The sequence below is a fragment of the Paracoccidioides brasiliensis genome (genome assembly GCF_000150735.1).
Source record: "Paracoccidioides brasiliensis Pb18 unplaced genomic scaffold supercont2.1, whole genome shotgun sequence".
Lineage (NCBI taxonomy): Eukaryota > Fungi > Ascomycota > Eurotiomycetes > Onygenales > Ajellomycetaceae > Paracoccidioides > Paracoccidioides brasiliensis.
Window position 1 is genome coordinate 1085342 of NW_011371358.1, and position 14587 is coordinate 1099928.

Here is a 14587-nt window from a genome sequence, read left to right on the forward strand (position 1 = left end):
TTGAGGAATAGTAAACTCCCAGTGTTGTTATGCTTGTTATACCACGCGATATTGATCCGTATACTGATGCTGGTGGCCATGATAATGATATCCAATCGAATCCAACCTAGTTATCATTTCTCTCGACGGTTGTGCTTCCCGACAATGCATCCAGGAAGAGGACCAACGAACTACGAGGCCTCGAGATCAGTCAGCTACAAAAAGCAAAAGTATGGAGCTTTACTCATAAAGACGAAATGATGTAAAACAAAACGAGGTGAAAATAGGACCTCCTAACTCCAGGAAGAGCTCTGACAGAATTCTAGGTTAACTGTCCCAAGATAATGAAAAGAGCGGGGGGAGGATATTTTGCCATCTACACTATTCCATTTTCTTCCCGTTTCTCATTTCTTCAGGTTGTAATATAATCGCATCACACTATCTGATGCTGAAGTTAATTTTCTCTGCTGGAGGAAAAATGGTCATTAGTTATGGGCATATACACATGCAAAACAGAACACACGAAAACACCTTACACCAACAGGACACCAACCGCTGAGGTTGAACGGGAGAAAGGAAAAACAATTGAGATGGAGAGCTTAAAGAGATAGACAAAACCTAATAATCCAAACAAAACCGGGATGGGGATTATCCCAAGACGATCTTAATTCATAAACTCTGAAAATATATGGATCACGGCAGCCTAACTTGCTACTTCTGCACTCGAATTCAGCCAATTTGAATACTGATTTGGTTCTGTTTTATTTATCCATTTCCATTCTTCAGGAAAACGAACTCTGAACATAAATAAACTCCCATGTCAACCCAACCGCCCATATACATACCCACCCACCCATTCCTGCCGAGAGCCACGCTGCCAAAGGAAAATAAAATAAAACAGATAGATGCAAGGAATAAAAAAGCACCACAACATAAAAACTCCAGTGCCTCGCTAGATCACAATGCGCCTGAACCTGGCAAACCTGGTAACCACAGAACGTAGGTTTAAGAAAGAAAAAAAAAATACAAAGATCATACAAATTAACTGGCAAAAGCAGCACTTTGAGGGAGGGGCGTAACGAAAACGCAACTTAGCCAGCAGCGGGAAACAGATGGAGGAAAAGAAAGTACGATCAATCATCAATATCAACTCGGGAGGGGTGAAGTGCCCAAGTTCCCAATAGGCGTATATAACCTAACGCAACCAAAGCAATATTCGTCTATTCTTTCCATCTTCATCCCATCTAATTTGCTTCACTTAAGGCTCAAGAGATGTGTGGACATGAATATCAGAATCCGACGCATTGTCGTTATCGTCGTCGTCATCATCGATGTCAACGCCCTCTCCACGCACTATGCGGTTCAAGACGCTCTTGTCAAAGAGATCCAGCGCAAAGCGGCGTGCGGGAAGTCTAAAATGGTGACTCTCGAACAGGACCAGGATTTTTCGGAAAAGGGGGATCTGGCGAAAGTATTCTGGTTTTTTGGCTTTGAGACTATATAGGTACAAAAGGGTTTGACAGTTAGCAAGTTTTACATTGGGATTGTTGACTGTTTTTCATTCCTTTCCTTTCCTTTCCATTTTATTGGATAAGGTTGGAAATGGGCCAATGGTCAACCTACTTGTGAAGATCTGATGCTGCCCGCTTGGACAGAACGGTATTGCCCATGTCAATTATCAGATTCAGTATTTTTTGACGCACAGGGTCTGAGTCCGTGGCAGCTTCTTTGAATCTTTCCTTCTCTGCCTGTTCTTCCTCGAAGCTGGGTTTGTACTCCGGGAAAGAAACCTGTGTGATATAATACTACTTAGCTTGGAGAACCCTCAAAAACAATACAAAAATGTCAAGTTTATGGGGAAAAGCCTAAGATAATAAACCGAGCGAACTGGGGAAGAACATACCGAATAAAGCTTACTCAAGTCCACAGGAATGCATGACCCAAGCGAATGCCCCTTGCGATCCACCGCAGCGTCCCAACCTGCCTCAATAAGCATCTCCATCCCATGCCGACTCCGAGAAATAAGCCCCAGCACGAAAAATGCCGTCCCCCTCATCGTCATCACCCCCGCATTTTCCGCAATCCTCACAACCGACTCCACGATCTCCGTCTCCTCAAGAAAAGGTGCACTAAGTTCCATCGACCCCATATTCCCTACCGCCCACAGACACCCTTTAACCTTAAGAAGGACCTCGGGATCCTCCTCGTCCAAATCAAAGTTGCGAATCGTATACGCGAACTCATCGAAGTGGCCAGACTGCTCGAGAAGCTTACATCCTTCGGTCGTCCGTGCCAGCTCGCGGTAGAAATGTGGAGGCACGAGGCCGATATCCTGCATATCGACGATGTCATCGAAGGCAAAGCTGTTGCGTCGGGGTTGATCGACATACGCACGTGAAAGCGATGCTTCGACAAGTCCTACATATGCGTCGTTCTGGCCAAGGAACCAGTCGTCCATTTCCTGGGTGATATAGTCGAGGCCATCCAGGTAGTGATATCCGACGGACGTGGATAGGAATCGAAGAAGCAAGGGTGCACCAATTTCACCGAGGTGATCTAGGGATGGTCGACATTTGACCACGTACTCAAGACAACTTCTTTGGTTACAGGCCTCCTCGAGAATTTTAACGGCGACTTCGCAAACAGCGACATCGGGGTCATAGAGCTGGGTCACGAGCAATTTGACAACCCACTCCCCATTTCCAATATCAGCCATCTGAGAGGGGAACGAAACACTCCCCACAACGTATTTGCGCAAGAGCTTCGTCGCAAAAATGCGAATATCCTTTGATCCCGTTGTTAGAGCCTTGGAAAGGATGATCCGCAGATGACTTTCGAGGGAGAAATCCATGTTTCCAAGCAAAGTCTGAATGAGATCATTTCGATCCCTAAGCTCTATGATGTGGTAAAACATGTTGTGCATATGCCATCTCTCCATCATGTGGAGCCCGCTTGGTTCGCTGCTCAACGTCCCAAGTAACGCAAAGTAACCCCCACTCAACGTCTCGCTGATGCTGTTCCGAGAAAACACAGGCGACGGTGATGTAAGCCCACTCATGCGGTCGACTTGGGCAAGGCACTCGGCAATCTGGCGTAGGAGCTTATTTCCCGCTAGATATTTGGTACCTTCGGGGGTTTGTAGCAGGGTGCGTATGAGCGCACAACCTGTACGGACATACCGTTGATTCGGCTTCGAGTTTCTTATCATAGAAAACCTAGACTTAAACGGGCGATAGAAGCCCATGAGACGTTTCATAAATTTCGAGCCTCTGATTGCTTCATCTACGCGTTTGGGGTTTGTCAAGGGTCCTTCGATGATGCTGTGAATTAGATCCCATTTCCACTTCATGAAATTAACGGAGCTTAGGACATGGGTATCTAAAATTGCCGTCCGGAATTGTGCTTCGTCCATAGTGGGACTCAGTTTGGATTTTCCTTGGTCAGAGCTGAGAAATGAAGCAGATATATCGGCGTGCACTATATATTTGCCTGGTGAGACGTGCATCCCATCTGATCTAGTTAGAGTACGGTTGATGCTCTCCATTTGGTAAACAGTCGACGTCGACACATGTTGGTTATCAGTATCTCGCGAGCTAGCGAAGGGAAGGAGTTGAGGAAGAACCTGAAGCTCGGCACTGATAGATTGCGGTAGAGAATGATGAGCCAGCTTCAATACCTCAGTGAGCAGCAAAGTGCTTTTCCTCTTCAGTGATAGGTCCGTTTCGTCTTCTATTAGATTTGACAAAGCCTAAAAATGTTGTCAGTTTTATATTCTCCCCAATTGGTAAAGTAGACGGAGTTAAACGTTGGAATCAACAGTACCTTAATCAATCCTGCTTCAATGAGCACCGCAAGGATTAAAGTAGAGAAGTGAATTGTAAGGTCAAAGTTGTTGTTTTCATGTTCATAAAACGCACGGAGTTGTTTACTATCAGGCTCCGATCTCAAATTGGTAACTCTGCCATATGTAGTTAGTCTCCGTCCGGCAAGGAACGAGGATGACCATGACGGAGGTTTAATGCGGAGAGCATCAAATAAAAGTTCCAAGATTAAATCTCGTGCCTGGGGTACGGGAAATTGCAAAGAATCTAGCAATGATTTAATGGGTTTTGCCTTGTTGTGCAATAGCGTTAACAGGCCCGGCCAAGTTTTGAGCATTGAGGAGATGACTTTGGCAGATGATTTTAGTCTTGCATGGTGATTGCTATCCCCAAATGGGTCGGTGAAAGCAGCGAAAACACCTTCCAACTCACAGCCGGCGCGGAGATATTTCCTGCTGCAAGGAGTGTCTAGAATATGTATAAAGCCGGCTGCCAGACTCTCCGAGGCGCCAAAAAGCCCTTCCCCGAGAGCATCGTTCAAAATACCAATGCCTCCCGCAGAAAATAGAAGGCCCGGATCTTTCACAAGGATCTCCGTCAGTGTCATGATACAGATGTTTCTCAGACGATCATCCCGATGTTCAGCGATCGAAACAAGCGTCCTCACCACCCCACGTGATATCTCTCGAACCCCATCTTTAACATCAAGAAAGGCCCTGACAAATTTCAGCGCCTGTTCACGTTCCATGGTAGCTTTAGTCTCCTTCGCAAGGGACAGCATGACCAATTCATCCGTATGTAGGGACCTAATTATTTGGATGGACCTTCGATCGGCAATCGCATAACGTGTAAGCCGGTATCCGGCCGCGACGACATCCCTGCTATTGCTAAGTAACATCACCTGAACCCGCAAGCCAAAAACATGCCAGGCCAGGTCATATTTTAACGTTGGATGCCTCTTAAACAACTCCACAAGACTATTAGCGCGTTCCACGTAGTAATCCGACACCATATCCTTTGTCTCCAGCTCCTGTAGGGTTTCTGAAAGGACGTAGGTCGGTGATTCCGTCTCCACGTCCCCATTCTCCATCCCCTCGTCCGGGCCCTGTGATGCCATAGAAGGTGATCGCAGTGGGCTGCCATGGAACATGGCAGATAAACGGCCTGCAGGGGGTGATGTTTGGGCCTGTGCCCGCAACAGCTCCTCTTCTAGTTCGTGTCGCAGCTGTGCGATTTTCATATTCGACGAGCTAAGCTCCGACTCGACCTTCAGCCGTTGTTCCTTGGTCTGCTTCAGATTCTTCGCCAACAGCGCCTCCAGCATATTCTCCGTCCCAACTTTAATCTTCAGTTCCTTCGCGATCTTGCCGCGGAGAACGGCCTGGCGCTCCTCCGCGGTTGATGAAACGTTGGCTCCATCGAGAGCAATGGAACGGGAAAGAAAAGGGAGCTCAGGTCTCGGGGTAATACTGCGCACGGTGTTGACGGTTTTCAAATCGGAACTGAAACTGCCCGGTAGAGGACCGGAGGTGTTGAGAGAGGCACCGCGGGGCCCGAAGTTACTGCTGCTGGTCGCGGAGGGTTTGCCATTCTTGGAGGACTTGGAGGCAACATCGTGACAGCTTCCATCGGTGGAGCCTTCCTCCTGGCTTGAAAAGGAAGTCCCGTCTTTCAGCACGCGGTGCTGGGTTGGCGTCGCAGAGGAAGCCGGATCATATTTTGACGCCATGGATCTCCATCTAGTAGAGGTAGTAGCCGAGTCCCCTGTATCGCCCTTGAGAAGCACGGGAGGTATGACGTTGCATTGGGGACTGTCAGAGTTATCTCGAGTTAGATATCTGGTGTCGAATCAGTGTTCACTGAGGCAGGGGCGGAAGAGGTCATGGGGGTGGGGTTGGGGTTGGGGTTGGGGTTGGGGTGATAGTTGGTGGATCGATCGATATCAGCGGCGGCGGAGTCAAGGTTTCTCTTAGCAGACTGTCTGTTCCCAGTCGTGAGGCCCCGAGAGAACGAGGAGAGAGAGCGCCACAGGACGGCCGCTAAGCTGTGCAAAGAAGCTGGGAGATATCAAGAGAGAGACAAATACACGTTGCAAGAAGTCAGTTTCTACAGCACAGTATGGAAATGCCCCTCCATATATTATTGTCATTGTTGTCGTTGTCGTTCAGTGAGGTTCTCGGTGATGGGATGTTATCGTGATCAACGTCAGGCGAACCTCAACCCCAGTGCTGGGAATTTGGGAAGGCGGCTGAGCAATGAGCCTTGGCAGCAGCTATTTAACCGCAACGAGAAACACATCTGCACATCTACACATCTACGCATCTACACATCTACATCTACTCCTCTATTTATATCATATTCTCTTCTTCAAAAGTATTGATTACCTTATTGAAACCCCTTCTTTGTTGTTGCCATATTTATCGCGAGAAACACTACGCAGTACGGAAGTCTTTTATGTGGATTGTTTCAAGGGTGACATGGCTTGAGCCAGCCAGGTTATATAGTTATTATCGTCTACTCCGTACATACAAGTTCATTATTTATCTGGAACCAGCATCCAGCCTGTTTTAATTATAGCTGAAAATCCTCTTCCGACGTTGTTGGATCTCTGTCCAACAATCACCTAGCATATACATAATTAACCCTTTCCAAAGACGAACGGACGGGTCTGGCGCGCGCCATGCTTGAAATGATCCCTGAGGTCAACCTAGAACAAATCTGCACGTCATCTTCCGGGCAGGGATCCCTGGATGAATAGGACAAGCTCTAACTGACCATACATTTGGGTTGACGGATTTGATCTTTGCTGAACGCAGTAAATACATATATCATGGCCCCTCCACTGCTAACTCCCTTATAACCTCTCGCTCTTCTGCTCGCCTTCCAGCGATAACTCAAGCCTAAACATCTTGCTACTGCGAGAGATTCCAGATTTCCTTTCGGGAGAACGTCCAGAAATCACTCGGAAAAGATATGCTTTTGTCCAACATCAGCTATGTGGACATGAGGCCCGGTTGATCGCTTTTGACCCAAGCATGTTCCCGGCTTGAAAAATATTTCAGTGCTATTCTACTATACCCTACATTCTTGTTAGCTGACCAGGATCCGACGTCATGGCAAAACGAGTTCCAAGTTCGTGACAACAAAAAAAAAAAGGGACAACATTTATATTGTTGAGTGTAGATAGAAGAAAACTATGAGCAGCAGGAAATGAGACAGAGTAGAGTTATTCCAGTAAATTACTCTATCCATGTGGAATAGAGAGCCAGGTATTAACCGAGAACATAGAGAGAAAGAGAGTAAATTCAAGCTGTCACCGCGTCAATCCGACCACTCTGTCGATGTGGAAGAGAGAACTCGGGTATCCCTGAGAACATGAAGGAGAAAAGAGAAAAGATAGAGAAAGAGAAAGAGAAATCAAAGAGAAATCAATCCGTCACCCAGTCAGAGCCATCCATCCACTATCAAGTTCGCAATACGTCCGATTTCCGTGGAGCCTTCATCACACGACGATTCGTTCTTACTATCACGCAGTATCTTATTGATGTAATCTCCGGCACCACTACGGTCAAGGATAATAGCAATTGCCCGGTGCAGAGCAAGCAGTCTTGCGGATGGCGGGTCAAAGATGTTATCTTCCGAGAACAGCAGAGTTCTTGTCACAGGGAAATCGGTTTGTTCGAAGTCCAAAGTGCTAGATTCACGTATTGTGTACGTGTGTCTGGGATGAGTCGAACCATCAGCAGCAGCAGCAGCCTCACCATCCGTGGCTTCGAAGGATATTTGGAAGAGAGCAAAGCACTCGTAAATCTCGGCTGTCAGGGTAATGGCATTACTTGGGTGATGGATATTCAGTCCCTCAATCGACTTAAGCACATCTGGATCCAGCATGTTGAGTAACAACTGTGCGGTTTTCTTGGAATCGTTCTATTGTAGCCAGGGTTAGGGATGAGGTTAGGGAGAGCTAAACGCGTGTAATTGGGGAATGGAAAATCTTCACATACCAACTGAACCTCTCCGTCAACAGTCGTTCCTGACATGATTGCATAGGGTATAATGTGCGAGACCGCAAGACGTGAAAGGGTGCCAGGTGTGTAAACTACATTTCTGAAAGTAGAAGTGTTTCGCTTCCTTCTCTCCAAAATCTCGATGTTAAAATCGTTCGTAACCACACACCGGTTACGATCCCGAGCGAGACAATTACGGCGAAGAGCAGACAAATTTGCTGGTGATCCAACTGCATTTGCAAGCGAGGGATCTGATAAACGCGAGCGAGCTGCGTTCCGCCGTGGCAGCCTGGCCCCTCCAGCCTTGACTATAAATAAATCCGAGTTAGGCTGCGCATAAGTAGCGAGATAGCGCAGATGTTAGTGGAATCAGTGATCAAAATGTGCAGTCGTACGTACTCGGGAGATACAAACTATCAACAAGATATTGTGCGAAAGAGTCTATTGCTGCTACAGCCTCGCTCTTCTGCACCGGGGTAGCCTGGGAGCCGAAGCTCGAAAATCTGGACAGGCCATTGGCAAAAACTGGAGAAGATCCCTCAATGCTTTGATCCTGAGTGTTGTCCAAGTGGGTGAAAAACAGTTTGAGAAATGTGGCTTTTGAAAGAGAATACTCATATGTCAGGCGAACAAGAGTGGGTCTCTGATATGGTTTGCTGCCCTGCATGAATTCGCAGTAGCTGATCAAATTATGAAAGATGAGACTGGCCTCTTCCAGCTCAGCTGTCTTCAGGGCTTGTTCCATTGAGCTCTGAGGTTGAGGATCAGCTTTCGACTCTCCACATGGTGGAACAGACATGACCACCATGACTATGTCATAACTATGAATGTGAAGGGTATAGTTGTTGAATGAGAAGAAAAAAGAAAGATGTGAGAGCTTCTTCCAGAAGAGCAGCACATCTCTCAGCCTGGTTGCCATGCAACATTTCTGTCCTGACAACCGCCCAGTGTTCCTTTAAGCATCTCCATTGAACATATGCAGATAAGCATATACATGCGAGCATATATTAGTTATAGCTCAACTCAATGGTCCAGTTTCAGCGTAGACAACTAAACAACATCATCTTAATGGAGATGACGGTAAAGAATTCCTGGGTGGCAGTTAAGCTGTGTCAAGAACAGCCGTTGATTGAGCATCCCAAGCTTTATTAAGAATGACGGCATCAATTGATGATGACTCTGAAGCGGTGGAAAGGCGTAATAAAACCATCATCCATCACTTGAACTAGTTATCTCATCAAATGGGATATTGTGATATTTATTTGGCACTGCATCCCACGATGAATAATGAGAGTCATGCAGAGATCATCCACACCCACCTCCCCGAAAAGCATCCTTCAAAAACCGGCTCGCTTAGACAGAGTCTATGCTAGGACCTAAATGTCATAAGCGGATGAAGGATCTCATCCTCAGCAATGATAAGTTAATCACAGACACTAGGACTATAGCTCCGGGCGTCGGCGCTGGCCGATGCTGCCAACGTTCTCTCTGTACTGGAAAAGAAGAGAAGAAGTAGTAGAAGAAGCAAATAAAATTCATTAAAAATATGTTATATAAGATACATATTACATGCAATTTACTTTCTGTCACTTTTTATCAGATAAAAGCTTATTTTGAAAGAGTACAGGAGTAGAACTAAGTGAGATGAATGTGTTGTATCTAAATAGAATATTGAAAGATTCTCTTCTTAATTTAAAATAGTAAATAACAATAAAATAAAGTCAAAAAAGTATAAAATGAAATTTATTAATTTTAATAATGTATTTCTCAAGTAGAGTGAATCATTAATTTAAATTATCTTATTATTTAACTAGGTACTTATTCATTTCAATGTACAATTATATCATCAATTCATAATAAAAACACTTTAAATTCTCTTGAAAGAGAGGGGATAATTAAACTTGTATTAAATACTTGAAAAAATAAAAAATAAAATTGATAAAGCTGCATATGTATTTAATAAATTATTCTCTACTTTAAATTATCAACTCAATGATTAAATTATTTATATAAATCTATATATAAAGTTAATAAAATTAATTTATATTGAAGAAAATAAACTATTTAAATAAATATTAAATTAAATTAAATATGAATTTATTTTTTAGTTAATATTTATTAAGAATATTGTTAATTATATTTTTATTATATATAAAATTTTATCAAAGAATATATATAACTTTGATAAAATTAATTTTATAATAAAATTATATATTAATTAACTAATTAATTAACTATTAATGTAATTTCACACTAAGTGAGACATCTCAGTGAGTGAGACATCAAAATCATTGTATCTCAACTAACTAGATTTTAATCTGAAATATCTACACCCACCCATCTCTAATTAAATTAAAATAAATTACACTAGATTGAGAGCATCTTGTTCTCTTTTGACCAGGTAAATTGCAGTTGCTGCACTGCTGTGATGCTTCTGAGTGTGATCTAGGCCCAGAAACTGCAGACTCAGAAGATTGAATGACAGACTGTTCAACAGATGCAGTAGATGGAATAATAAGATTCTGAGCTTCCTACCTAGTAAGACCCCCTGCATGTTGAATCTAATATTTAAATCTAGTCCACTTTTGCTTTTCTATCTCATTCACATTGAATATATCCTGGTATTGCTTTTTTAAAATAGTGGTGCTGACCATTCCATGTTCACAGGCCTTGATAATTTGATCAAAGTCTTCCACAAAGCCTTGAGACTGACCTTTTACTAAGTATTTGATCTTATTTGCCTGCTGGTGTAATTGCTGGGGATTTCTATATGTTTGAAGCATCCAGAACATGTTTGAATTGCTAGAGCTGCTGTGTGAGAGGGTAGAAGTCCAGAGTTGAATATCCAGCTACTGGAGAATGTAGTCAGGCTGAAAGAGCACTATTCTAGTAGCTTTGAAGCCATTTTGAATAGTCTGCAGTTTGAAGGCTTCAGTGTGTGCTGCAGGATAAGTCTCTAAGAAATCTGTCTTTCAAATAGCATTAAATCCTAGCTGCATTCATTATTGAATTAGACCCTCATATGCTCACTTTAAAACTGCAAAAACACCCATGTCTAGTGGCTATAAGAGATATGATGAATGAGGTGGCATGCAAAGACATATAATAGCATTATCCTTGTAGATATGATTGAATTCTGAGGTAAAATGACTGCTGTGCTCATCCAGAATAAGAAGACTATGAGTGCTAACCCTGTGTGGATTTGCAGTAGGAATAAACGGCCTAGTAAGCCATTTGACTTCTATCTCATCCATAGTCCAACCATTAGGGCTAACATCAAGTCTCCAGCTGTCTGGGAGCCTGTCAAACCAGCCTTCCTGTAGAATCTGCCCTTTGAGAATGATGTATGAGGATAGGGTCCATTCTGATGCGTTGACTGCCTCAATCACAGTCACTCATTCACAATTCCCAGACTGTAGAAGCTTTGCCCAGCCATAGTGCTCAGCACTAGTGATGACTTTAGTAGTGGCACAGAGCCCCATGACAAAGTCAGTCTCATCAAAGTTGTATATATTCTCTGACAGAATCCCATGCTCAGTAATTTTAGCCTCCAAGATCTTAAACCAATCCTGTATAACTCTGATATCTTCACATTTGGCTCATTCATGTTACAAACCTAAGGGAACACCCCGCATGAACAATCGAGGAATCATTGGGTAGGAATAAACCTAAAGAGAGGGCTGACGGAGACTAAGCGACGGAACGGCAGGACGTGTTTCCGGAGAGGGTATAGATCACGTGACTGATAGATTGGTATGATCAGTATACCAGATCTACCAGATCTACCAGAGGATTTCACCATGTATATAAAGACGCTCATTACCCTTAGGATCAAGGAAGCTTATCTTCTTGATCACGATCAATTTCATTACACTTTGAGAACACTCTACCTTCCAACTATCCTATTCAGTTATAACCATAGTTTTGGTTCCCTTGGGATACCCTTCTACCGCGTCTACATCTCTTACAGATCATTAGAGTCTTAGACACCCGCCTTAGCTATTATCGGTAATAGAGATCAATATTTCTATTGTCCAATTCTAGTGGCAGCCGACCTTCCTACAGTGATCAAACACGATAAGGCACTTAGTCGACCTGACCTTAATCGACTCAGGTGAACGCTTGCTGTAACGGAGCCAAGTCCGGTTAACAATTCATGATTACAGCATCTGGAATAGCAGCTTTGAAGCTCTGTACAGCATTTAATCAGTCTTGAAATCCAGTTCTTGCTGACCCAGGGAGAAGAGGTGGTAGAGATGATAGAATTCTGTAAGATAAGAAGATAATTAGCCATATCCTCAACAAATGCTGACTGGGGGGGAAATCCTTGTTTAACATGGTCCAGCATCAATTCAACTAGCCTATTCTCTTCAGTCTGTGTCAATTTGTGTGAATTTGAGTGTAAATTCACCTGTGCAGGTCTGCCACTCAGTTGATGATCAAAAGTAGAAGATGAAACATCAAATAGGCAGGCAGCTTCACAAATTGAAAGTTTTTCATCATTTTGAATAGATTTTATTGCAAGTTCAAGCCTCCTCTCTCTCTCAATAGAATTTGAAAAATTTTTATTGCAAATTGATGGCATAATTGTACATTGAAGTGGATGGGTAGTTAAATTAGATGATATTTTGAAATGATGTCTCACTCACTGAGATGTCTCACTCAGTGTGAAATTACATTAGTTATTAAAATTATTATTAATAATAAGAACTATATAATTGACTAAGCTTTTATAGTTTAAAAATTAAAAATAAATAATTGTAATTAAATCAATCAATATATTAAAGTAAATTTTACTTTTATATAATATTCTTAAAAATTAAAATCTATTAAAAAACTAATTTTAAATTTTTTTAAATAATTGAAAACTTAATATTAATTTTAATAATTAAATTATTTATAAAATAAATCTTATAATAATTTATATAATATTTATTTTATAACTAAAATTATATTAAATTAATTATTTTATTTTTTTTATTTTAAATAAATAGAGTAATTATTTATTATTATATATTTTTTTATTTATTATATTTTTTATAATTATTAGATATAGATATTTTTATAATACTAAAATAAGTAGTATATAAAAATTTAGTTTAATAGTAAATATAATTTAAAATTAATATTATTTACAAGATTAATTTTTTAAAAACTTTATTTTATAATTTGTATAAAAACTTTAAAGTTTAAAATAATCAAAGTAATTTTAAAATTACTAAAATAATATTATTTTAATTTAATTATATTATTTAATAGCTGAATATTTAACTTTATATTTCTATATTATCATTTAATAGATTTAACTAATATATTATTCTAAATACTTTAAATATTTATTAATAATTTTTAATAATTGTAATAATAAATAAATAAAATTATAAAAATTATAAAAAATTAATTTTAGAGTTTAATAAAAATTTTTAATTAAACTATTATATTTTATAAATATAGTATAGTAAGTATTATTATTATAAAAAAATTTAATATTAGAATATTTTTAATATAAATAAGATATAAAAATAAAAATAAATTATATTTAAATATTAAATTTAATATATAGAGAATTTAATTAAAAATAAAATTTAAATTTTTATTATTTTATTTATTATATTTATTAAATATACTATTAAAAAAACTTTACTTATATTAAGGATAATAAAATTTTTAACTTTAAATCTCTTTAAATATATTTTTTATAATAGATATATTATTTAATACTTATAAAATATTTAGATTAAAAAATTTTAAATAAAATTATAATTTAAAATTTTTTTTAATTAATATATTAAATATTATCAAATACTATATAATTATTATATCTATAAGTTAATTACTACTTAAAGATAGTATCAAAAAATATATTTAAATTTTTATATATTTTTAATTACATTTAATAAAACTTACTTATTAATTTTAATATAAAACTAATTTTGAGTAATAAATATAAAAATATTATAATTATTATAAACTATTTGAAAAAAAATAGTTATTAAGTTTTATAAAAAGATAAATATAAAATAGTTACTAATATATTTTATTTAATATTTATTTTATTAAATTAGTAATATTTTAAAACTAATTATTTTTAATTATAATACTTAACTTATCATTATTATATAAAATTAAATATATTAATTATTAAAAATAAAATATATACTCTTTACTAAATAACATTTTAAAATAAATAAAATAATAATAACTATTTTTAAAAATTTTGTAACTATATATAAAATAATTAAAGTTTATTTTTAATATATACTAAAGTAATTATTAAAAATAAAGACTTTATAATAATAAATATAAATCTTTTTTTCTTTTATATAATTATAATTTAAAAATTTTAATATTTTTAAATATATAATATTATAAGAACTTTTAGAGTTTAATATAAATTATAATATTAAAATTTTTTTAAAACTAACTTCTTGCTCTTATGTTACTATTATTTTTTCATTTTATAAAAAAGTATAGTTAAAATATATTATTATTTATTTATATATATAAATATTTTAAATATTTTAAATTTTTTTTTAAGAAATTTAGTAATTAATAAATATTTAATTCTATATTTATATTTTTATTTATTATTTTCTCACTTTTTAATACTTCTAGTATCTATTTTTTTATTTTTTTTATATTAGTTATAGTGCTTTTTATACTTCTTTTTGATAGTTTATTTATTTATATCACGTATATCTATATAAAAAATTGACTGAATTATTTATAAGTTTGAAGAAATTATAAGTAATCTGAAGTTATGATGACTAATACTTAGTA

At 38.5% G+C, this 14587-nt stretch overlaps 3 protein-coding genes across 3 annotated transcripts; all 3 read right to left on the bottom strand.

Moving 5' to 3' along the window:
• Window positions 1–1237: 1237 nt before the first annotated feature.
• On the bottom strand, window positions 1238–5529 carry PADG_00329 (TORC2 complex subunit TSC11; the record flags this gene model as incomplete). Its single annotated transcript, XM_010757483.1, has 4 exons — window positions 1238–1475; window positions 1603–1769; window positions 1883–3727; window positions 3802–5529. The coding sequence occupies 4 exons, from the start codon at window positions 5527–5529 to the stop codon at window positions 1238–1240; spliced, it is 3978 nt and encodes a 1325-aa protein (XP_010755785.1).
• Window positions 5530–7244: 1715 nt separating this feature from the next.
• PADG_00330 (uncharacterized protein) lies at window positions 7245–8615 on the bottom strand (the record flags this gene model as incomplete). Its single annotated transcript, XM_010757484.1, has 3 exons — window positions 7245–7727; window positions 7805–8115; window positions 8207–8615. 3 exons carry the CDS (start codon window positions 8613–8615, stop codon window positions 7245–7247), a joined length of 1203 nt encoding a protein of 400 aa, XP_010755786.1.
• Window positions 8616–10169: 1554 nt separating this feature from the next.
• PADG_11082 (uncharacterized protein) lies at window positions 10170–10599 on the bottom strand (the record flags this gene model as incomplete). The annotated part of the gene is made up of 2 exons (XM_010758383.1): window positions 10170–10293; window positions 10391–10599. 2 exons carry the CDS (start codon window positions 10597–10599, stop codon window positions 10170–10172), a joined length of 333 nt encoding a protein of 110 aa, XP_010756685.1.
• Window positions 10600–14587: the final 3988 nt, after the last annotated feature.